Source organism: Peromyscus californicus, unplaced genomic scaffold (genome assembly GCF_007827085.1).
Source record: "Peromyscus californicus insignis strain IS unplaced genomic scaffold, ASM782708v3 Scaffold_10__1_contigs__length_136768540, whole genome shotgun sequence".
NCBI classification, from domain to species: domain Eukaryota; kingdom Metazoa; phylum Chordata; class Mammalia; order Rodentia; family Cricetidae; genus Peromyscus; species Peromyscus californicus.
This window is the reverse complement of record NW_026294391.1, coordinates 85,932,363-85,951,862: the sequence shown is the minus strand read 5'-3', so window position 1 is coordinate 85,951,862 and position 19,500 is coordinate 85,932,363. Positions and strand designations below refer to the sequence as shown.

At 41.6% G+C, this 19,500-nt stretch overlaps 1 protein-coding gene across 1 annotated transcript; it reads right to left on the bottom strand.

The window, feature by feature from the left end:
* Positions 1-377: 377 nt before the first annotated feature.
* Bex3 (brain expressed X-linked 3) lies at positions 378-1,938 on the bottom strand. Its single transcript, XM_052736134.1, has 3 exons — positions 1,805-1,938; positions 1,384-1,454; positions 378-951 (listed from the first exon to the last, which is right to left on the bottom strand). Exon 3 carries the CDS (start codon positions 937-939, stop codon positions 625-627), a length of 315 nt encoding a protein of 104 aa, XP_052592094.1. The 5' UTR covers positions 940-951; positions 1,384-1,454; positions 1,805-1,938; the 3' UTR covers positions 378-624.
* Between the last annotated feature and the right edge of the window lie 17,562 nt (positions 1,939-19,500).

Below are 19,500 nucleotides of genomic sequence, written 5' to 3'. Positions count from 1 at the left end.
CTCAGTTTCCCCCAACTACTTAATGAAGGCTGGAGGCCTGGCCTTATTGATTGCTGACAAGTAGGGAAAAACCTAAACCAGGAGAGTCCCACACCTGATCCGGTCTATTCCACAGCCTTGTAAAACTCCATTCTCCGCGACTAAGGACAATTCTAAGAAATTGTATTTATAAGAGGATTTACGCTTTAAGTTTGTTGAGCAAATAATTATATGCATCTGCAATAAGTTCATAAAAATCACTGGAAGTTTATGAAACTCCAAATAAAGGAAAAATTAATTATATACATGTGCCCCCAATACTGTTGAATTTCAGACTTTTTGTGGTTCATTTTTATGTATTTATATATGCTTTACGGAGACAATAATAAATATTCAGGTTGCTTTTCATTTGCTTTATTTACTTTACAGTTTTTCCATGCAAATGGGCAACACCGTACTGTTGACAGGAACTCACACTGAGTGGGAAGGCAATCTCCAATTAGAAGTTGGCAACACAAGACCCACCTGGCACATGGAAATAACACAAGGCTCACCACAAACAGATCAGTAAAGGCATGTCAGGAAAATGCAAGGAAAAGGAATACATCGGGAATCACAGTATGAATCTCATGAAAATGGCTGAAGTCAAGGCATAAGGCAGAATTCATCATGATGATCATGGTGATTAGAGAGCTCCCCCATAAGAATACGCAGACAATTTCTCAACTGTAGCTCCCTAAGTTTCCTCCTGATTTCTCTCATCTCTTCCATGAACATTTCCATATCATCTCCATCTCCACCCAACCCATCATTAATCTGCCTATTGGGTATGGCCCATCGAAAGTTAGGGGCAAGTCGGCGAGCCTGTCCTCTTCGGTGGTGGTTGTTTGCTGCAGGCTGGTGGCCATCACCTCCTCCCAAAGGGCGGTCTTCCTGCCCATTCTGCAGGGGCTGCTCCATTTCTTCGTTTTCCTGGTGGATATTTGCCATGATGAGATTTTGTTTTCTGGTTGTTATTCTTTGAACACAAGTAAGACAGGGCAAGGAAAGAAACTGAATGCCTGGTGCACTGACCAGCAATATTCCGAGACTAACAACAAAAGTTTTCATCATTTTTTTTCCCGACCTTAAGAGTCTCCAGGCAACCTCTAGGGAGCCTAAATTTCGAGCCCCTCCCCCCAGCTCACTCATTTCCCTTCTACCTCCAAAGCCCACCATTTTTTATTTCCCAGGATCCTTTCCCTGAGCTCCGCAGGCACCAAAATGGAGGACTGAGCTGCAGAGTGGGGTGGGGTAGGGGCTCTCATTGGGGTCCCAGACAGGGCTTTCCGCACGCTCCTCCAGCCCTCCCCTCCCCCACTCCGCCCCCCCCCTCCCCAAACACACACACTGCCCTGAACCGACCTGGGCCTATCCCTCGCCGCCCGCCGAGTCCTCCTCTCAATTCTCGCCGCCGCGACTCTCGGCTTGCAGACCTGCAGACAGGGTGGGATCGGAGCGACTCAGCGCGGAGCTCAGTACCGCACCCCCTCCTCCGCCCGCACCCCCACTGCCCATCCTTCCCCGCCTCCCACGGCCACCAACAGCCCGTCCCTTCCATGCTCTCCAGGGCTGGGTCTAGCACTGGCCTCTGCCAGCCGGCCCAGCCGGCCCTTCCCCGAGACCCCCGCCATCCCCGCCCGCAAGCAGGGGCGCCCCTTCCCCGGGCGCAGCCACGGTTCCCTTTGCCATGCAGAAAGCCGCGGGGCCGCCGCGCCGTCCTGCAGCGCGCTCCGGCGCATCGGGAGGCTGTCGCCGTCAGGGCCGCTGCGTGCGGGCCCCTTACCTGCGCCGCTCGCCCAGGGCCCGATGCCAGCCCGCCCTGCGCAGGGAAGCGCGGAGCCGGAGACCAGACGCAAGTGACGACTGCACCCAAGGCTGCGTCGCTCTGCAGCCCCGGGTCACGTGAGGGCCCCGCGTCACTGCCAAGCTAGCTCCCCTGCTCAGGAGGCCAGTGCGACAGGAGGCCCCGCCCCAGCTCCCCGCCGCGAGCGAGCACCTCAGGCCCCACCCGTCACTCATCCAGATCCTCGCCAATCTGAGTACCCACAAGTGGCCTCACCGTCTGGAGGTTGGACTTCTCCCTTCCCTGTTACCAGGGAGAGTCGGCACCATCCTCTATCTCTCCCTCCCACTATAGCCAGGTCTTGGCTTTAGCCTTCACTGAGATTCCTCTCCACCTTTGCCAAATGTTTTCCCCGGGACCTCTCCCCACAGACACCCTGAAGTGGAGAATGGGGTAGATTGTGCATATTTCTCTTTATTTTCTCTTAAAAATAATCAGCATGCTTCAGAAAATTAAAAATTGAAAGGGTCACTTCTTTTTTGGAATGCTGGGGATAGAACCTCTAGCCTCATAATTGCTGGACAAGCAAGCTCTCTTCTGAGCTGTATTCCCAGACTGTTCCACCCCCTGCCACCACACACACTTTTTAAACTTAAAAAAAAAAATGGAGACAGTGCTTGTCTATGTTGTTGGAGCTACACTTGAATTTTCAATCTTCCTGCGTCAGCCTTCCTTGTAGCTAAGGTTACAGGCCTGCTCTACCAAGCCTGGTGAATTTTCAGCTTTGAAAGAAATGTTTCATTCTGCAGAATGAAAAAAAAAAAAACTTGTTTATGTTATCCTGTGTGTGTCAGACAGAAAATATATTCTCTAGGTTTTGAATGGCTGTTTTGAAACATACTGTATTAGTCTGTTTCATTTTTTGTTTTAAGAAGGAGGGACTCTTGCTGAATACAGCTAATGCTTTGAAACTGATCTGAAACAGTTCCTTCAGAGAGAAGTCATAATTTTATATGGTGTGTGTGTGTGTGAGTGTGTGTGAGAAGGGTCTCACTATGCAGTCCTGGTTGGCCTGGCACTCACTATACCAAACAGGATAGCCTCAAATGTGGGGTGCTCTTTCCTGCCTCTGCCTCTTCCCTCTGCCTCCCAAGTGCTGGTGTTATATGAGATATCTGAGTCCATTGTCCTCAGGAAAAAGAGTCATTTTAATTTCTTATTTTCCTCTCCAAACCTTCAAACTACTCTATAAATATTTAATGAGCTGAAAACTAGAAAATATCTAGAAGTTACTCCCCAAACCTCCTACTCTGGTGTGAATATTGCAAAAAATATTAGAAATAAGCGAAGGATGGATGAAGCAATGAAACTTATACTGAAAGTCATCCTGAACACAACTGTTTCCTCCACCCTGAAATCACTGTTTTTGGTTTTTGGTTATTTGCTTGTTTTGAGACAAAGTCTCACTCTGTGGCCCAGACAGGCCTGGAGTTGAAATCAGCTTCTGTTAAAAAATGATCACAGATAGAAGATAGATTTTTGAAAACATAGTATTGTTATTTATGATTTAATAACTGTTCATTATGACAGAAAGAAGCTGATTCTAGTTTGGCCCCCAAACTTCTGTACTGTCTCCTACCCTGATAAATGAGGTGGGACACTGGAGAAATAACATAGAAATGCTTGGTGTGTTAAGGTTTGGGAGCCATATATCACATATAAAATTAAGAGTTTGGAGATGTTAGGATATAGCTCCAAAATCTCAAATTGCAAAATCATAGCCAGTAGTTACCTTTTAAAGTAATTCTAGAGATTTCTGGACTCTGTATCACAGGTAACAACTCTTCCTTTTTAAAAATAAAAAGTTTAAACAAACTGATCAATTTGAACAAAGAATGATTCACAAACCAGAAAGTCCAGAAAGCCAGAACAGGTTCAAAGATGCTGTTCTTCAACATGGCCATGCCACATGTTTTGGACAGAAAATGGACGTACAGAAAACAGAGTTGAGGCAAAGTGACAGCTTGATTGATTACAGCTTAGTGCTTGATTTTTTTTTTTTAAGCGTAGTGAGCTGGTAAGTTTTTTGTCAACTTGATACAAACCAGTGTCACCTGGAAAGAGGGACCCTCAATTTAGGAATTGCCTCCATCAAATTGGACTGTAGGCAAGCCTGAGGTCATTTTCTTGTTTAATGATTGGTGTTCAAGGACCAACCCAGCCAACTGTGGGCAGTGTTACCCCTGGGCAGGTGGTCCTAGGTTATATAAGAAAGCAGATGAGAAAACCATGAAAAGCAAGCCAGTGAACAGCAGTCCTCCATGGTCTCGCCTTCAGTTCTTACTTTGGCTTAGCTCAGAGTTGGGTTATTACCTGTGAGCCAAATAAACCATTCTCTCCCGGCAGTTGCTTTGAGTCATGATGTTTACCACAGGAACAAAATACAAGTGAGAACATAGGGTCAGAACAGTTACCCCCAGCTACTGATTGAAGGTGGAATGCTGTGAATGGTTGAGACTGAGCTGTTTGTTAGAAAAGTATACTCCAACAGGCTTTCATTTAACCTTTTTCTTAAGTTACCTTGCAGTTTCTTGTGTAATTGGTCAAGTATAGAGCCATCTTTAGGCCAAATTTTGTTTAATTTAACATCATACAGACTGCTCTGTTAATAATACTGACTGGAAGGATGCGGAATAGAAGCATGAGCTGGGATATCAGACAAATCTGGGTTCAGATTCGGTCTGCTAAAGTAATGATGAGTAACTCTAAGTCAATTACTTATCAATATTTTGTGCTTCCACAGTGAAACAGGGATTGTTAGAAGAATATGGTTACATATAATAAGAATTCACCACCAGAGCCTAGCAAGTTGCTGATGAAATTGACTCATTATTGTTTACTACCATTAAGTTGTTTCTAGCAGTATTTTAAGAGTATCAGTTTGTGATGCTTTCCTTAGCTATATTAACTTGTGAAATCCACATGTCTATTTTGCATAGTTAGTGGTTTACAGTGTCTTTTGTACAAAGTAGATGACTATTTGGTAAATAAATGCATCCATACTTAAGGTGATTGTTGATGATGTTGTTCTGAAGGCTATAGTACAAAGTAGGAAAACATTAAATAAATTACATCGAAAGAATTCCCTGAAAGTAGAGAAATTGTGTGGCATAGCAATTGAATGTGAAGTTTATCAAGTCGATTTTTATTTCTTTTAGTGGGTGCATGGTTGAACATTGTCCTTTTGATCCAGCTTGGATAAGTCTTTTGTTTGCAACCACCTAATTTTTCTTGAACAAAAACATACATATGTATATACTTCCAATCAAAATTTATATAGGAGATGGGTTATAATAGAGCAATGGCTTTTTTCTTTTTCTTTCTTCCTTTTTGGTTTTTCGAGACAAGGTTTCTTTGTGTAACAGAAAGAAAACTGAAAAGATATTACGGTGGTGTGGAAAGGCGTAGAAAGGGCCAGGGTTGTTTTTCTTCTAAAGTTTCCAGTTCTGAAGAGATAAGAAAAACAAATCCCTGCATGCTGGCAGGGTCCAAAGTGGAAGCTGAGGAGACAAAAGTTTGAGATACAGAGTTGCAAAGTAGGACAAAAAGAGATACATATTATAGTAATGTTAATATAAAAGTTACATGTATGATACTGCCCAGTCTTCAGAGATGCCAGCAAAACCTGAGAGAGTTGTTCTGGTGAGAGCCCTGTCATTGGAATCTATAGGAATCTAGCCTGAGTCTCAATGGTGATGAATTACATTGGAGTAGCACTTACATGAGAGATTAATTACATGGGGGTCACCTTAGATATTTGATGAAGAGGCGTATTTTTGTTTTCTGAGTGATGAAGATTGAACCTAGTGCCATAAACAAGCTGGGTAAGTACTTTGTCACTGAAGTACATTCCCAGAACTAAGACTTGTCTTTTTATTCCTCTTCTGCAAGCTTTAACACCACTAAACCAAACACACAAACACACAGAAAGAGAACTGTTAGACAATAGAACACCTTGGTCTCACACATCCCATACCCAGGAGCCACCATTCTAAAGGTCCTGAAGGGGTTAGGAGGACATGAAATACAAAGTGTGGTTGATTGCTCAAAACAAAAGGAGCCCAATATTCAACTGTCTGACTGAGCCTATTTTAATGACAATAGTTGAAAGTTGAAGAGCTAGACTAATATATAGTTTAGCCCATACCCACTGGGAAAACAGTGGCAAAAGCATGTTATTGATTCACTTTTTTTTTTTTTTTGGTTTTTGGTTTTTTGTTTTTTCATGATTTCACCTGCACTTGGTAAGATCCTTCAATCACATTCTGGAGCTATCAGGCTAATATCCAGTCCAAGGAGGCTTCTTTTTTGCTGAAATCTCGGGGGTTTGGTTTGGTTTGATTTGATTTTTCTCCACTGTTGGAGATTGAATCCATGTGTGCCTGCTAGGGAAGGGCTCTAACCTTTGAGATATGGCCTGTCTTTCTTTGTTTGCTTGTTTGTTTTTGAGACAATGATTCACTATGTAACTCACACATATTTGGCTGGAGTGCATCCAGTTGGACTGTGTTAATTACTCTATTTGCTTCTCATTATGTTCTCCTAGTTGAATACTCGGCTTGGGAGAAGGCTCCGAGCACTGGCGGCTCTGTGGGTATAGGTAGCCCTGATTTTGTTCAGATGTTTCTCTGCAGCTTCCCGGTGCTTCATTGCTGCACTCTTCCTGCGCTTTCCTCTTTTCAGCAACATTGAAACACCTATTACAAACTGAAACTGGGTGTCAAGAATGTAGGAACGCATGCTCCCTCAGGCTTCCCTCCCAAAAGGTATGCCCATTATAAAGTTGATGCCAAGACTTACGGAATAAAGAATGGACCTAATGAAAGTATCTCTGTAAGAATTTGGATCATTTGAAAGATATTTAATTGAAGAATGTTGTCTGAAATAATGGGGGAGGGAGAGAGCTGTTGAGCTTGGTTATCTGAATGTAAAACCAACAAATATCCAACTTATATCATCTCTTGGAGAGCAGCAGTAAAATATTTTATTTCAAGGACTACAGAAGATGCATACATTGTGACAAGGAAGTCTTACAGTCACTATTTAGAGTAGTTTAGGACTTTACTGGAAGAGATCATCTCCATGTAGTGCCCTAAACTGATGACCTGTACTAAAGTGTGTGTGTGTGTGTGTGTGTGTGTGTGTATTCCTTTGACTCCTCAAGCCTGTGGTAGTAATATTCCTCCTCCCCCTTGAACCTTGGGATGAACTCAGTGGCATATCAGAGAACACAGACATAGACGGGGATGAACTCAGTGGCATATCAGAGAACACAGACATAGACGGGGATGAACTCAGTGGCATATCAGAGAACACAGACATAGACCGGGGATGAACTCAGTGGTATATCAGAGAACACAGACATAGACGGGGATGAACTCAGTGGCATATCAGAGAACACAGACATAGACGGGGATGAACTCAGTGGCATATCAGAGAACACAGACATAGACCGGGGATGAACTCAGTGGCATATCAGAGAACACAGACATAGACCGGGGATGAACTCAGTGGCATATCAGAGAACACAGACATAGACGGGGATGAACTCAGTGGCATATCAGAGAACACAGACATAGACCGGGGATGAACTCAGTGGCATATCAGAGAACACAGACATAGACCGGGGATGAACTCAGTGGCATATCAGAGAACACAGACATAGACTGGGGATGAACTCAGTGGCATATCAGAGAACACAGACATAGACGGGGATGAACTCAGTGGCAGAGCACTTGTCATCATTCATGAAACTCTGGGTTTGCTGGAAAAAAAATAGAAAATTCATGCATAGATATGTATGAAGTTACTTTCTCTTGACTACCCAAGCTTAGCCATTGCCCATATAAGTTCTGTTGCTAATATCTAAGGGAACAAAGAATACCAGTTTTACCTTAAAGGATAAAGAAAATTATGAGACAAGTATTTGAGCTACAGGACTATGATTTGAATTATATGCCATCCAGTGATATGTAAAAGTCCCCATCCAGGCCGGGCGGTGGTGGCGCATGCCTTTAATGCCTACTTCCATACATTCCTCCTGGCGTCTGGACCGTGCAGCCTGGTGAAACGAGCAAGGAGCAGTATCACACGTTGGGGTGCTTGTCTTTAGTGATAGTAGATTTGACCACGTGCACCCCATCTTTACGTTTGTAAAGTCTCACATATCATAAACTTCTTATAGTTCTCGCAGAGCTCCTACAGTTTGGTTAAGCTTTTTAGTTTAAACTTTAAAGAAGGACATGTGGAGGTCAGAGGACAACTTGCACAAGTCACACTGCTCTCCTTCTGAAGTGTGAGTCCAGGGACGAAGCACAGGTCTTTCAGCGTGGCACGGGCACCATTATCAGATATGCCATCTTCCTGGTCTTTAGTCTCAATTTTAAAACAGAAATACTTTATTTTGTGACAAAACTGTCTAAAACCTATTCTTGTCTGGAAGTGGTTGCTTTTTTCTCTTTAATCCTTTACCCCAAATGTCTTATACCTAAACTTTCTGTATCTCTTTTCTTATTTGATGATTCTTTTCAGTTTTATTTTCTTTATAAAATTTAGAAAACATTTTTTCTTGATAAAACCAATTTATATTTTAGTGACCCATAGGAAGCTGTATATGAAATGCAGCAAAATCACATTAACAGTCCTGAAAACATTTTGAACAACATATTTAAATTAACCAATTTGTTTGAGATTTAAGTCCTATTGTAATCGGTACTTAGAAACTGATCTTTTAAAAATATGTTATTATTATTATGAGTATAGGCCTTTTTCCCTGAATGTATGTCTATGTACCACATGAATGCCTGTTTCCTGAGGAGCCAAGAAGAGGGCATTGAATTCCCTAGAACTGTAATTTCAGGTGGTTGTGAGTCACCATGTAGATGCGGAAACTTAAACCTGGGTCCCTTGGGAGAGTGCCAATGCTCTTAACCAGTGAGCTATCTCTCCAACCTCTGAATTTTTTTTAAAGCATCCATGTCTCATTTGAACTTATAAGGCAACCAAAAAACTAAAGCATTTCTGCCTTCATTTTATCTCTGTTTTCCTTTGTGTTGCGTCCTTACTTTTGTAGGTAAGCATATTAATTACCCAAGGAGAGCTGAAAGCACAGAGAAAAGCCTTATTTCCAGTCCTTGGAACACCAAGCCTAGCACCCCAGGTAAGTGCAGGGTTGCACTGGGAAGCAGGAATAATCATCTGTTGAAAACTAATCCATCCAGCTAAGCAACAGGGACTTCTTGGAACATCTAGAGCCAGAATTAACACAGTTGTCAACCAGATAACACCCTAACCAGAACTGTCTAATTAGGTATACCGCTTGCTTTTGTTTTAAAATTTTAATTTAAGATTCATGTTAATACCACCAACACTGGACCACACTGGGGCCACACTGATTGCGTATTCTCTCTGTCCCTGGCAATTACTCTTCTCTTTAACTGGTATATTGGGACGAGTGATCAAGCATAACTGGTTGGGACTAGTGGAGCTTTTATAACCTTAAACTCATAAGTGCATGTGAACAATACATACATAGTCATGCATTGTGACAGTTTTTAAAGACTAATATTTTTAGCTTTCATTTAGAGATATCACTAGTCAGTCTTAAGTTAAATAATTGATCTAAGTGTTTATTTGATAGCATTGAGCAATTCTTAATCCCAAACTATGGTATGACTTTCCTTAAAAACATGATAGAGAACTTACATCTTACAGCCTTTAACTTGATCACTAGTAAGGCTCAGTAGATACACAGTAAAATCAAAAAGTCAAACATGAACCTAGGCATTCAGATTTCAAGCAATATCTTTTCTATTTTAAGAACTAAATATCAGAAAGGAAGTGACTGTACAGACAAAAATGCCTTTCTCTGTGTCATTTGAAGGCAAAGCTTCCTACTTTCTCATTTATAGTGAAGCCAAACTATATTTTTTGGTGCTTGTTTGTATATCTGAAAGAAAGAGATAAAAGATGTATAGGTTTCTGGATGAGGAATAATCCACCCATCCAGTGCAAGTCTGGAAAATATCCCTGCCTGGATCAGACAACACCAACCACGGACAGGCTTTGGCTCAAAATGTGGTCCTCACTTGTTCTCTAGTGGCTACTTTTCCCTCTAGGCCTCCTTAGAGGGATTTCTTTCACGACTTAGAAACCACCGTTCCATCCAGTGTAAAGTTTAAAGAAATAGACGTGCACTGCAGCTAGGATTTTAACCTCTCATAAAATGAAGACATATGAAGCCTAAATTCACCTAGTTAGGCCTTGAGCTGTTTGCACAGTATTGAGGGAAAGCTGTTAGACTTCTTCATAATTTAAGCTGAAGACTGGTAAGACTGCATTCAGGAGTCAAAGTTCCCCTTGCCTAAGGCAGTCTTCTTCACAGAGTACCTGACATAGGAAAAACAGCAAGCCCCTTTAGGGGACAGCTGAAGGAAAGAAAGCAGAGTGCCTTTCGAATTTTGAGGTCAGCAAATTATCGAAGTGGTCGTTTCTAGTGTGTTTTGTACCTGGCATATGAGACTTTGAGGAGTAGTCTTTCCATGTGTTTTATTCAGGCTTGTCTTGAATATTCACAGGAGTGTGAGGGGGGATCAAGACTCTGGGTGATCTATTCTCATGGCTGTCTTCTGGACAGAACCAACAAAGTTCCTTTGAACCTAGGCATGGGTATGGGTGTGCCTAAAGGATTTCTAAATTTGAAGCCAATAGAACTGGGGATTTCTGGCCAGAAAAACAACAGCAAAGAAACAAAGATAACATGCAAGCCGTGCATAGCTGATGGGCAGATGGGCCAAGTGACAGTCAGGGAAATCCATGAATAATGCTCCAGATGGATCATGGACTCGTGATATCAGCAGCGAAGGGAAGGAGACATGATTCCACACTGCCACCCCCGTAAGTTGAAGAAGGTTTTTCTGAACTTTTAGGGACTTCAACTCAGGCTAAACTGTGACTCAAGTCTTCAGTGCAAGAAAGTGTGCGTGTGCTTCCCAAGGAAAAGCAGAGGAAAGTGAGACATGCCCACGGGTACCTATTGGCCCCTCAAGGGGAGTCATAATGAACTGTCTTAACACTAGTCACAGATTCCATTTTGGTGGCTCTCAAGTTACAGTTCAAAAAGTTAGTGAAAAATATTTTTCTCTTTCCTTTCTTTTTGATAAGTAAAATTATAAAATGGTCCAGGAGGTACATTTTTTATTTTTGGCTTTTGCTGTTGTCGTTGTTTTGTATTGTTTTTCAAGACAGAGTTTCTCTGTAACAGCTCTAGTTGTCCTGAAACTCGCTTTGTAGACTAGGCTGACCTCACAGAGATCTGCCTTCCTCGGCCTTCCAAGTGCTGAGATTAAAGTTGTGCACTACCACACCTGGCCAGGAGGTGCCTTTGATGGAATTTTAATTAATAAAATAACACCAGGAAGGGAAGGAGCTACAGAGATGGCTTAGCAGTTAAGAGCACTGGCTGCTCTTCCAGAGGACCCGGGTTCAAGCCCCAGCACCCACATGGCAGCTCACAACTGTCTATAACTCCAGTTCCAGGGGACCTGACACCCTCACACAGGCATACAGGCAGGCATATAAAATAAAAAATAAATAATACCAGGAGGGGAGAGGCAAAGAGATGGATAAAGGTACTTAATTACAAGCCTGATGACCTGCCTGATGACCTGAGTTGGATCCCTGGAGCCTACACGGTGGGTGGTCAGTGAGAATCAACTCTGACCTCCACATGTGCTCCATTGCATGTACACACACACACACACACACACACACACACACACACACACACACACACCCCAAAACAAACAAAGTACAAACAGGCTAGAGAGATGGCTCAGCTACTAAGAGCAAGACTTGCAGAGGGCCAAAGGTCTGAACACCCATGTCTGGCCTGTTCCTGGGGAAATCTGATGCCATCTTCTGGCCTCAGAGGGCACTGCACTCATGTGCACATAATTAAACTATACACATAAATAAAAATATAATCTTAAAAAATTGTAAACACAAACACATCAGGACTAACTAAGATTTAACATGAAATTTCTGGTGAGAATCCTAGAAAATTACAGGTTTTATATCTGGGAACAGAGGAGGCCATAAACAGTTGTAAATTGTGCTGGAATTCTTGCTTATCTGCTGGCTAAAAAGCTTCAATGGGGTGACAGGCTTTTCTTCCTTTTCCTGGCCCCCAATTTTTCCTTGTCTTTCTATCCTGCTTCAGTATCTTTTGAAACTGCACATACACAATATAGGTTACACATGCACACAATGCACATTTTCTCACATAACAACCTCAGGTATTATTACTATTTCCCTGAATGTGAATCATTTACAATGAACTCATCCAGAAAAATTCACATTTAAAAATTAACTTTGTAAAAAAAAATGTCAACTACCCTATTTATTTCCATTCGTGGAGATCAAATGACAACTTGAAGGAACTGGTTCTTTTCTTAAATGGCTTTACCTGCTGAGCCATCTCACTGGCCCAAAAAATTCACAATTTTTTAAACAAACTTTTCAATTGGACTGCTATGTTGGAAGGACTGTTTGACAGTTCCGGTGCTTGGTGAGGCCCTAGCATCCAGTGGACCCTATTACTTTGAGTTTTATAACTAGCAAGGTGAGAGGTACCAGATATGTGAGTGAAGGCTAATAAGCAAGAATGTGTTTTATTTGGAGAGCACATGTCCCATTAAAATGAAATGGTTTCTGCACACCTTGGGTCAACTGTCCTGAGGAAATTCAGGCCCAAGGTTGTGAAATATCCATCTGGATATATCAGAAATATCAAAGTTTATGTGAAATTCATAAGTTATGAATTTATAATTATGCATTCGTTTTCTTATCTTTTCATATACTTTTAAACTCTATTTCTTTGGAACAATCTCATGATCCTCCTGCCTCATGAAACATACTCATGATCCTCCTGCTTCAGTTTGCCAAGTGCTGAAAATACAGATGTTTATTACCATGTTGGCTACCCCAAACTCTGATTGATTTGATTATAAATAGGAATCATGATTGTGGTGTGTGTGTGTGGTGGTTTAAATGAGATATCTCCCATAAGTCTCAGGCATTTGAATACTTGGTTCCTAATGATGGCTATGGGGGAGAGGATTAGGAGATGTGATCTTGCTGGAGAAAGTATGTTACTGGGGGTGGACTTTGAGGTTTCAAAAGACTTAGGCCATTTCAAGTTAGCTCTCTCTGTTTCCTGTTTGTGGATTGATATGTGAGCTTTCAGCTGCTGTACCCACCTCATGCCTGACTGTCTATCTGCTGCACTGCCATGCTCCCAGCCATGAGGGTCATGGACTCTTATCCCTCTTATACGCCCCCAATAAACTTTTCCTTCTTTAAGTTGCCTTGGTCATGGTGTTTTATCACAGCAATAGAAAAGTAATGCAGTGCTATTGTTTGCTGAATGACAGGTGACTCTACCAGTGACCTACTGATGGTAACAAATCACCTCAGAGTTCATTTGATGTAAACTACAAGTGATATGTATGTGCTCAAAGATTCTGTGATTAAAGTATTCAGAAATAATACAGTAAGGCTAGTCTCTTCTGCTCTACAGTGTCTGGAACCATAGAGTGTTCAGTTTAGACTAACTTGAATGCCTATAGATGGCACAAATAGCTTGATGCTGGAACTAAGATGGCCAAAAGACAAAGAATTCACAGGTAGCATATCCAACATGGTTACACCAGCGTTTCAACAGCAAAAGTTCCCTGTGTATAAGGTGGAAGTTACATGGCCTTTTATGATCTGGCCTTGGAAGTCCCACTGTGATCAATCAATACAAGCAGTCATAAGACCTTTTCCAAGATTCAAGTAGATGGAATTTAAATATCACCTCATTCAAGAGAAGTGCTCAATAATTCTAGCCATGTTTAAAAGCTGTCATACCACTTACTGTTATAAACCTTTTACCATCCATTTCTTGGCCTCCTGCTAGGCAATAGTCAATATGTTAGTAACACCTGTTTGAGTGTAATGGTTAGGTGCAAATAACATTGACCATGACCTAGAATAAAAATCACTACAGCTTTGTTCCATTCATATTATTGCTACATGAAGGATTTCTAAAGCATTTAAAAATGATGAGCATAGTCACAAATACTCATCTGTGAACTGATTGTGAACTAATGTGTAAATTCACTACCATGGGTTTGGAAGAGGAGAGTAAAATAAACCATGAGTCCAAAAATGTAAATTATTGAATCTATCATTTTAAAATGAACACTGGTTTTTATAGCTTTCTTTTCTGGGCTTTCACCTAGTTTTAGATTTGTAGAGTAGAAAGTTATGGTCTAAGGTCTCATTCTTTCATAGACAATGTATCATGAAAACCAGACTAACCTTAGAAATAATCTAGTCCAAGAGCTTTACTTTACAAATTGGGAAATAGAGACTCAGACAATTTTGAATGTTTTCTCAGGTAGTCAAAAAGGGTAACAGCAGGGCCAGGGAGATGGATTAGCAGGGGAAAGCGCTTGCTACGCAAGCCTGACCATCTGAATTTGATCCCTGAAACACACAGAACTCACAGAAAAAAACAAACAAAAAAAATCTGTAGTCCTAGCACCCCTATGCAAAGTAGGAGGCAGAGACAGGAACACACAGTGAAGCAGCAGAAACAAAGGAGAGACCCCGCCCCTGGGTTTGATCTCTAGAATCACAAAAAATTAACTCATTTAAAAGGTCTTATAAAATAGCAAATACAGGGCCTGGAGAGATGGCAGGGCAGTTAAGAGCACTGGCTATTCTTCCAGAGGACCCAGGTTCAATTCCCAGCACCCACATGGTGGCGCATAATTATCTGTAACTCCAATTCTAGGGGATCTGACACCCTCATACAGACATACATGCAGGCAAAACACCAATGAAAAAACAATAAAATAAAATAGCATATACAAACTAACCTATTTTTCTTACAAATACATAGTAATGAAAAATAAAAGAGATAAGAAAATGTTGCTATATGTGAAGCATTATTGTATGTACCTTAATGGTTACATTTTATCCTTTCAACAGTCTTAGGAAGTAGGTGCTAATGGTACCCTCCATTTTACAAACAAAAGAATTGCATGATGGTGAAGCTAAGCAACAGATAAGAAGCAACAAAATAGGAATTCAGATTCCTGTAGTGCCTAATCTATATTCTTAAACCACCACTCAATTTTCCCTGTTAGTAAGTTCCAAGCTATATAAAGTACTCATTCCTGTATTCATTAAACATTTATCATTTGATGATATTTTAGCTCTTTTTGTGTTAGTGCCACATGCCCACATCTATCATTCATTTTCAGTACCTAATTTAGAGTTTTAAAGAGGGGTGTGTGTGTGTGTGTGTGTGTGTGTGTGTGTGTGTGTGTGTGTGTGTGTACCGTGCACTGCAGGCAGGTACCCACAGGGTCGGAAGAGGGCATTGGATCTCCTGAAGCTGGAGTTTATGGGCACTTGTGAGCTGCATGATGTAGGAACTTGACTCTGGTTCTCTAGAAGAGCAATGAACACTCCTAACTGCTGAGCCAACTCTCCGGTCCCTAATTTAGAGTTTTGATACCCTGGATATAGCTCTTTGCTATAATTATATATGCGGTTCAGTTACTCTATATTTTATGTTATGTTTCTGGTAAGACAGTGGAAATATGAAAAGGATGAGGAAAATATGGCATTCATATGTTCATGGAGATCACTAATTAATGTGAGACAGTAGATACTGAATATGGTATGTACTGGACCACAGGAAATATTAGCATGGCATCATAAGGATCTTTGAGATCTTGCTCTCTAGTAAAACTGTAAAACCAAACTGGAACCAAACACCCAAACATCCCAAATACGTTTAAATAGTATTAATAACATATATCAATAAAGAATCATGTATATGACAAAATTTATAAACATTTCCTAAAATAGGGGACATCTGTGACATTTGATCTATATCTCTCACTCCACCAAAATCCCTAGCTCAGTTGCGGGGGGGCATAACCTGCACTCTACCAGGCGATTGAGAACAAGCCCGCTGCCCCTCCAAGTCTGGAGCTTTCTTCGTGGGAAATGCAGGATATCTGCATTTCTCATCCTGACAGTGCTGACCCTTGACTAAAGTTGAATGCTGAGTGAGTGCAACCAAAAAGTAGGGGCTCAATCCAATTACAGAATGTAGGCTGTCTCTTGGATGTGGAACCGCAGAGAATGCTGGGGCCCTGCTTATCCTGTCCTTGTCTTGAAGACATGGTTCCCCAGAATTAGCACTGTGGAAGCAAAGTTCTCCAACAGTGCTGCATATATGATAACAATCCTACTGACTGATTTTTGTCCATATTGAAGAACATCTTCATTGTGTGCAGATGGAATGCTGTAGGTCAAGGGACAAAATTACCTTGGTTATCTGTGTCCCTTTAATAGCCAGTAATTTTCAGTTTCTGTGTCTGTCTTAACATCCTCCTGGCCATTAGGTAAGACCCTTGGAATGTTATCAGTGAGCTGCTCAGTAGACAGCCAGTCTCCACTAAGCCTAAAGGTAAGAAAGCTAAGAATGCTAGAAGATAACATCTGAAGCCAACGTATCTGTTGAATGTATTCATTTAAAACATTTTTCTTGTTCTTTAGCTATGAAAGTTCATGTAACCCCTTTCACTTTGGAACATGCCGTTTAAATTAATTTGAATCCATGTTTCTGGGCAATTGCCACGCATATTTGGCTAAGCATAAGCTATTTTCTTACATCCTTTAAAGTAAGGTATTATTTTACACTGACAGAGGTAAGCTGACAGGACTTTAGACTGCTATACTTATCCCCAGGAAGAATACACATTTTAGAGTAGAAATGTCACCCAGAAAGTAGGCTGCTATGCTCCCTGTCCCCAGACCCACAACCCTTGATCAGATATTTCACCCTTGGAGATATACAAGCCATAAAGTATGTCGATACTACTAGTCTCCCAGTAGAACCTAGTTTATTTTCAACTGGAGAAATTCAAGCCAAGTTTTCTCCAGTTTGTGGCGGGAGCAATTGGGAGGTAATTAGATGGATTTGGTAAAGGTAGTTACTGTTGTCTGGCTAGACTGTTGAGAAAAAACAAAGACAATGACTGAGTGGAGGCTTCCTACGGTTAAAACAAATATCAACACTGAGCTTGACCCAGACATGGTGGCACAAGCCTGTAGTCCCAGCACTCAGAAGGCTGAAGCAGAAATAATGCTATTTTATGGAAAGCCTGGTCTACAAATCAAAACCCTGGCGCAAAATAAAACCAAACAAACTAAAATCTCAGAGCTTGGGATCTATTCTTTTATGAGAGGCCACATTTTACTAGTTTCCAGAGCAATTGATAACCAAGGGAATTTCTGGGAACAATAGGCCGATCAAGAGGTTATTAGTGGATTCTAAAGTGGACACGGTTAGTGAGAGAGAGTAAGAAAGCCTTATTAAAACCATTATCATTCAGATGACACTACCATGCTGGGCAGATGGCTGAGTTGGTAAAGTGCCTGCTCCTTAAACATAAAACACGAGTTTAATCCCCATCACCCACACAAGAGCCCCACACTTGTCCCTAGCTCCAGTGCTGTGAGCAGGGGCAGTGCTACCGAGCCCAGCTTTTGCATAGGTTTGGGGGATCAAACTGCTGAAAGTGTCTCCCAAAGAAGCTGTACCATGCTGCATTCCCAGACTGTATTCTTTAAGTGAGTGAATTGATGGATATTCAAGTTATATCCCACTATATCCTATCTTAGTTACAATTTCTACTGCTGTGATAAAACACCATGATCTAAAGAAACTTGGGAGGAAAGGGTTGATTTCAGCTTATAGTTCTACATCACAGTCCATCACTGAGGGAAGTCAGGCCAGCAACTCAAACAGGAGAGAGGCAGTGATGCAGAGGCCATGGAGGACTGTTGCTTAGTGGCTTGCTCCTCGTGGTCTTCTCAGCCCGCTTTCTTATAGCACCCAGGACCATCTGCCAGGGGTGGCCCTACCCACAATGATCTGGAATCTCCCATCAATCATCAATCAAGAAAATGCACTACAGGCTTGTCTACAGGCCAGTGTAGATGGGGGATATTTTCCCAACTGAGAATACCTTTTCCCAAACGACTTTAGCTTGTATCAAGATGACATAAACTAGGCAGCATATTTCCCAAAGGTATTATATAGAAAGATGTTATCTAACAAGAAGGAAAATGTACCCTGTGATAGACAGATAGGAGTTATCCAGCCTAAGTATATAAGGGGTTGACTGAGAGATTTTTGCTAGTGAACCACACCTAATTTATCTGCACAGTAACTGAAACTGAGTTTTTCAAAGGAGAATGAATTTTTCACATGGTGGTTAAGTGTCGGCATAAGACAGCTAAGTCTCAAATCCTCTTCCTTGATAGGGTTTAGTAATATTTATCAGGTAGATTTAAGGCTTGAAAGAAATGTGATTGGAATTAAAGTAATCAGCACTGTGGACAAGCATAATTAATCCCCATGGCTCTTGAAGGGATTTATGGTCAGAAAATGATGGTGGACTTTTCAACCTCCTGACAGCCAAAGTACCTAGTAGGCATCTCCAAGACCCAAGTAAAGAGCTGGTGATCTCTACAAAAGTAGCCTAGGCAGCTGTTATCCTTGAGACTCACATGCCAGAAGTGTAGTGTACAGTAAAGCCAGTGGAACATTGAGATACAGCTCAGCTGCTCAGCCTCCAGAATTAGTGATTTCTAAAAGCAAGTAACGAGGGGGTAGGGGAAGGGGCTCAGTAAATTCATGGAAGTAAAAGGTGGAAAATGTTGTTTAATGTAAGGAGATAAAGTCAGGCTTGGCTTTTGATTTTGTTTTGAGAAGGTGCTGGTAATTACAAAGTTAGGATTCTGTTCTTCCATGCAGTCTTGGAGACATAGGCCTTCTTTTGATGTCTAAATTCTTAAAGGTTGTTTTTATGTCCTTGAGAGATGAGTTTTAGAGGCAAAGAAACGTATTTGCAACTGTAAACCCTTCTTCAGTAAACACCCAGAAGATGGCTGTGGCCTGTCAAGGGGATAGGTTTTAGTTCTAGGGAGGAGAAAGTGTGGGAACCAAGACTAGGAATTGAAAGAACAAAGACCTTGGGGAAACCGAAAAGAATTTATTCAGCACAGCGTTGCTGTTACTATTTATTAAATGCCAGCTGTTTTGGAGCAGTGAGTAAGAGCAAGGGCTTTGGGACTGGGAAGATATTTCAGTCATAAAATGCATGCTGTGGAAGCATGAGAACTGGAGATCCATCCACAGAGCTCACATAAAAAGTCAGGTGTGCCAGGGCGGTGGAAACAGGAGGCTCTCTAGGGCTTGCTGGCCTAGCAAACCTAGCCTACTTGATGAGTTCCAGGCCACTGATGCCCCAGGAACAACACCCAAGGTTGACCTCTGGCCTGCATATGTATATGAATGTACATACCGCTGCATGGACACACACACACACATACACACACACCACGAGCAAATATTTTGACCTTAGGCAAGCATTTCACTTAGCAGCTTTGTGATCTTGGCTAAGCCTCACATTCCATTGAAAGATTAATGTTATGACATCTAGAAAAGAACTCAGCGTTCACAGAGCTGAATGCCTCTGTATAAGTCCAAGTAATAACTTGAT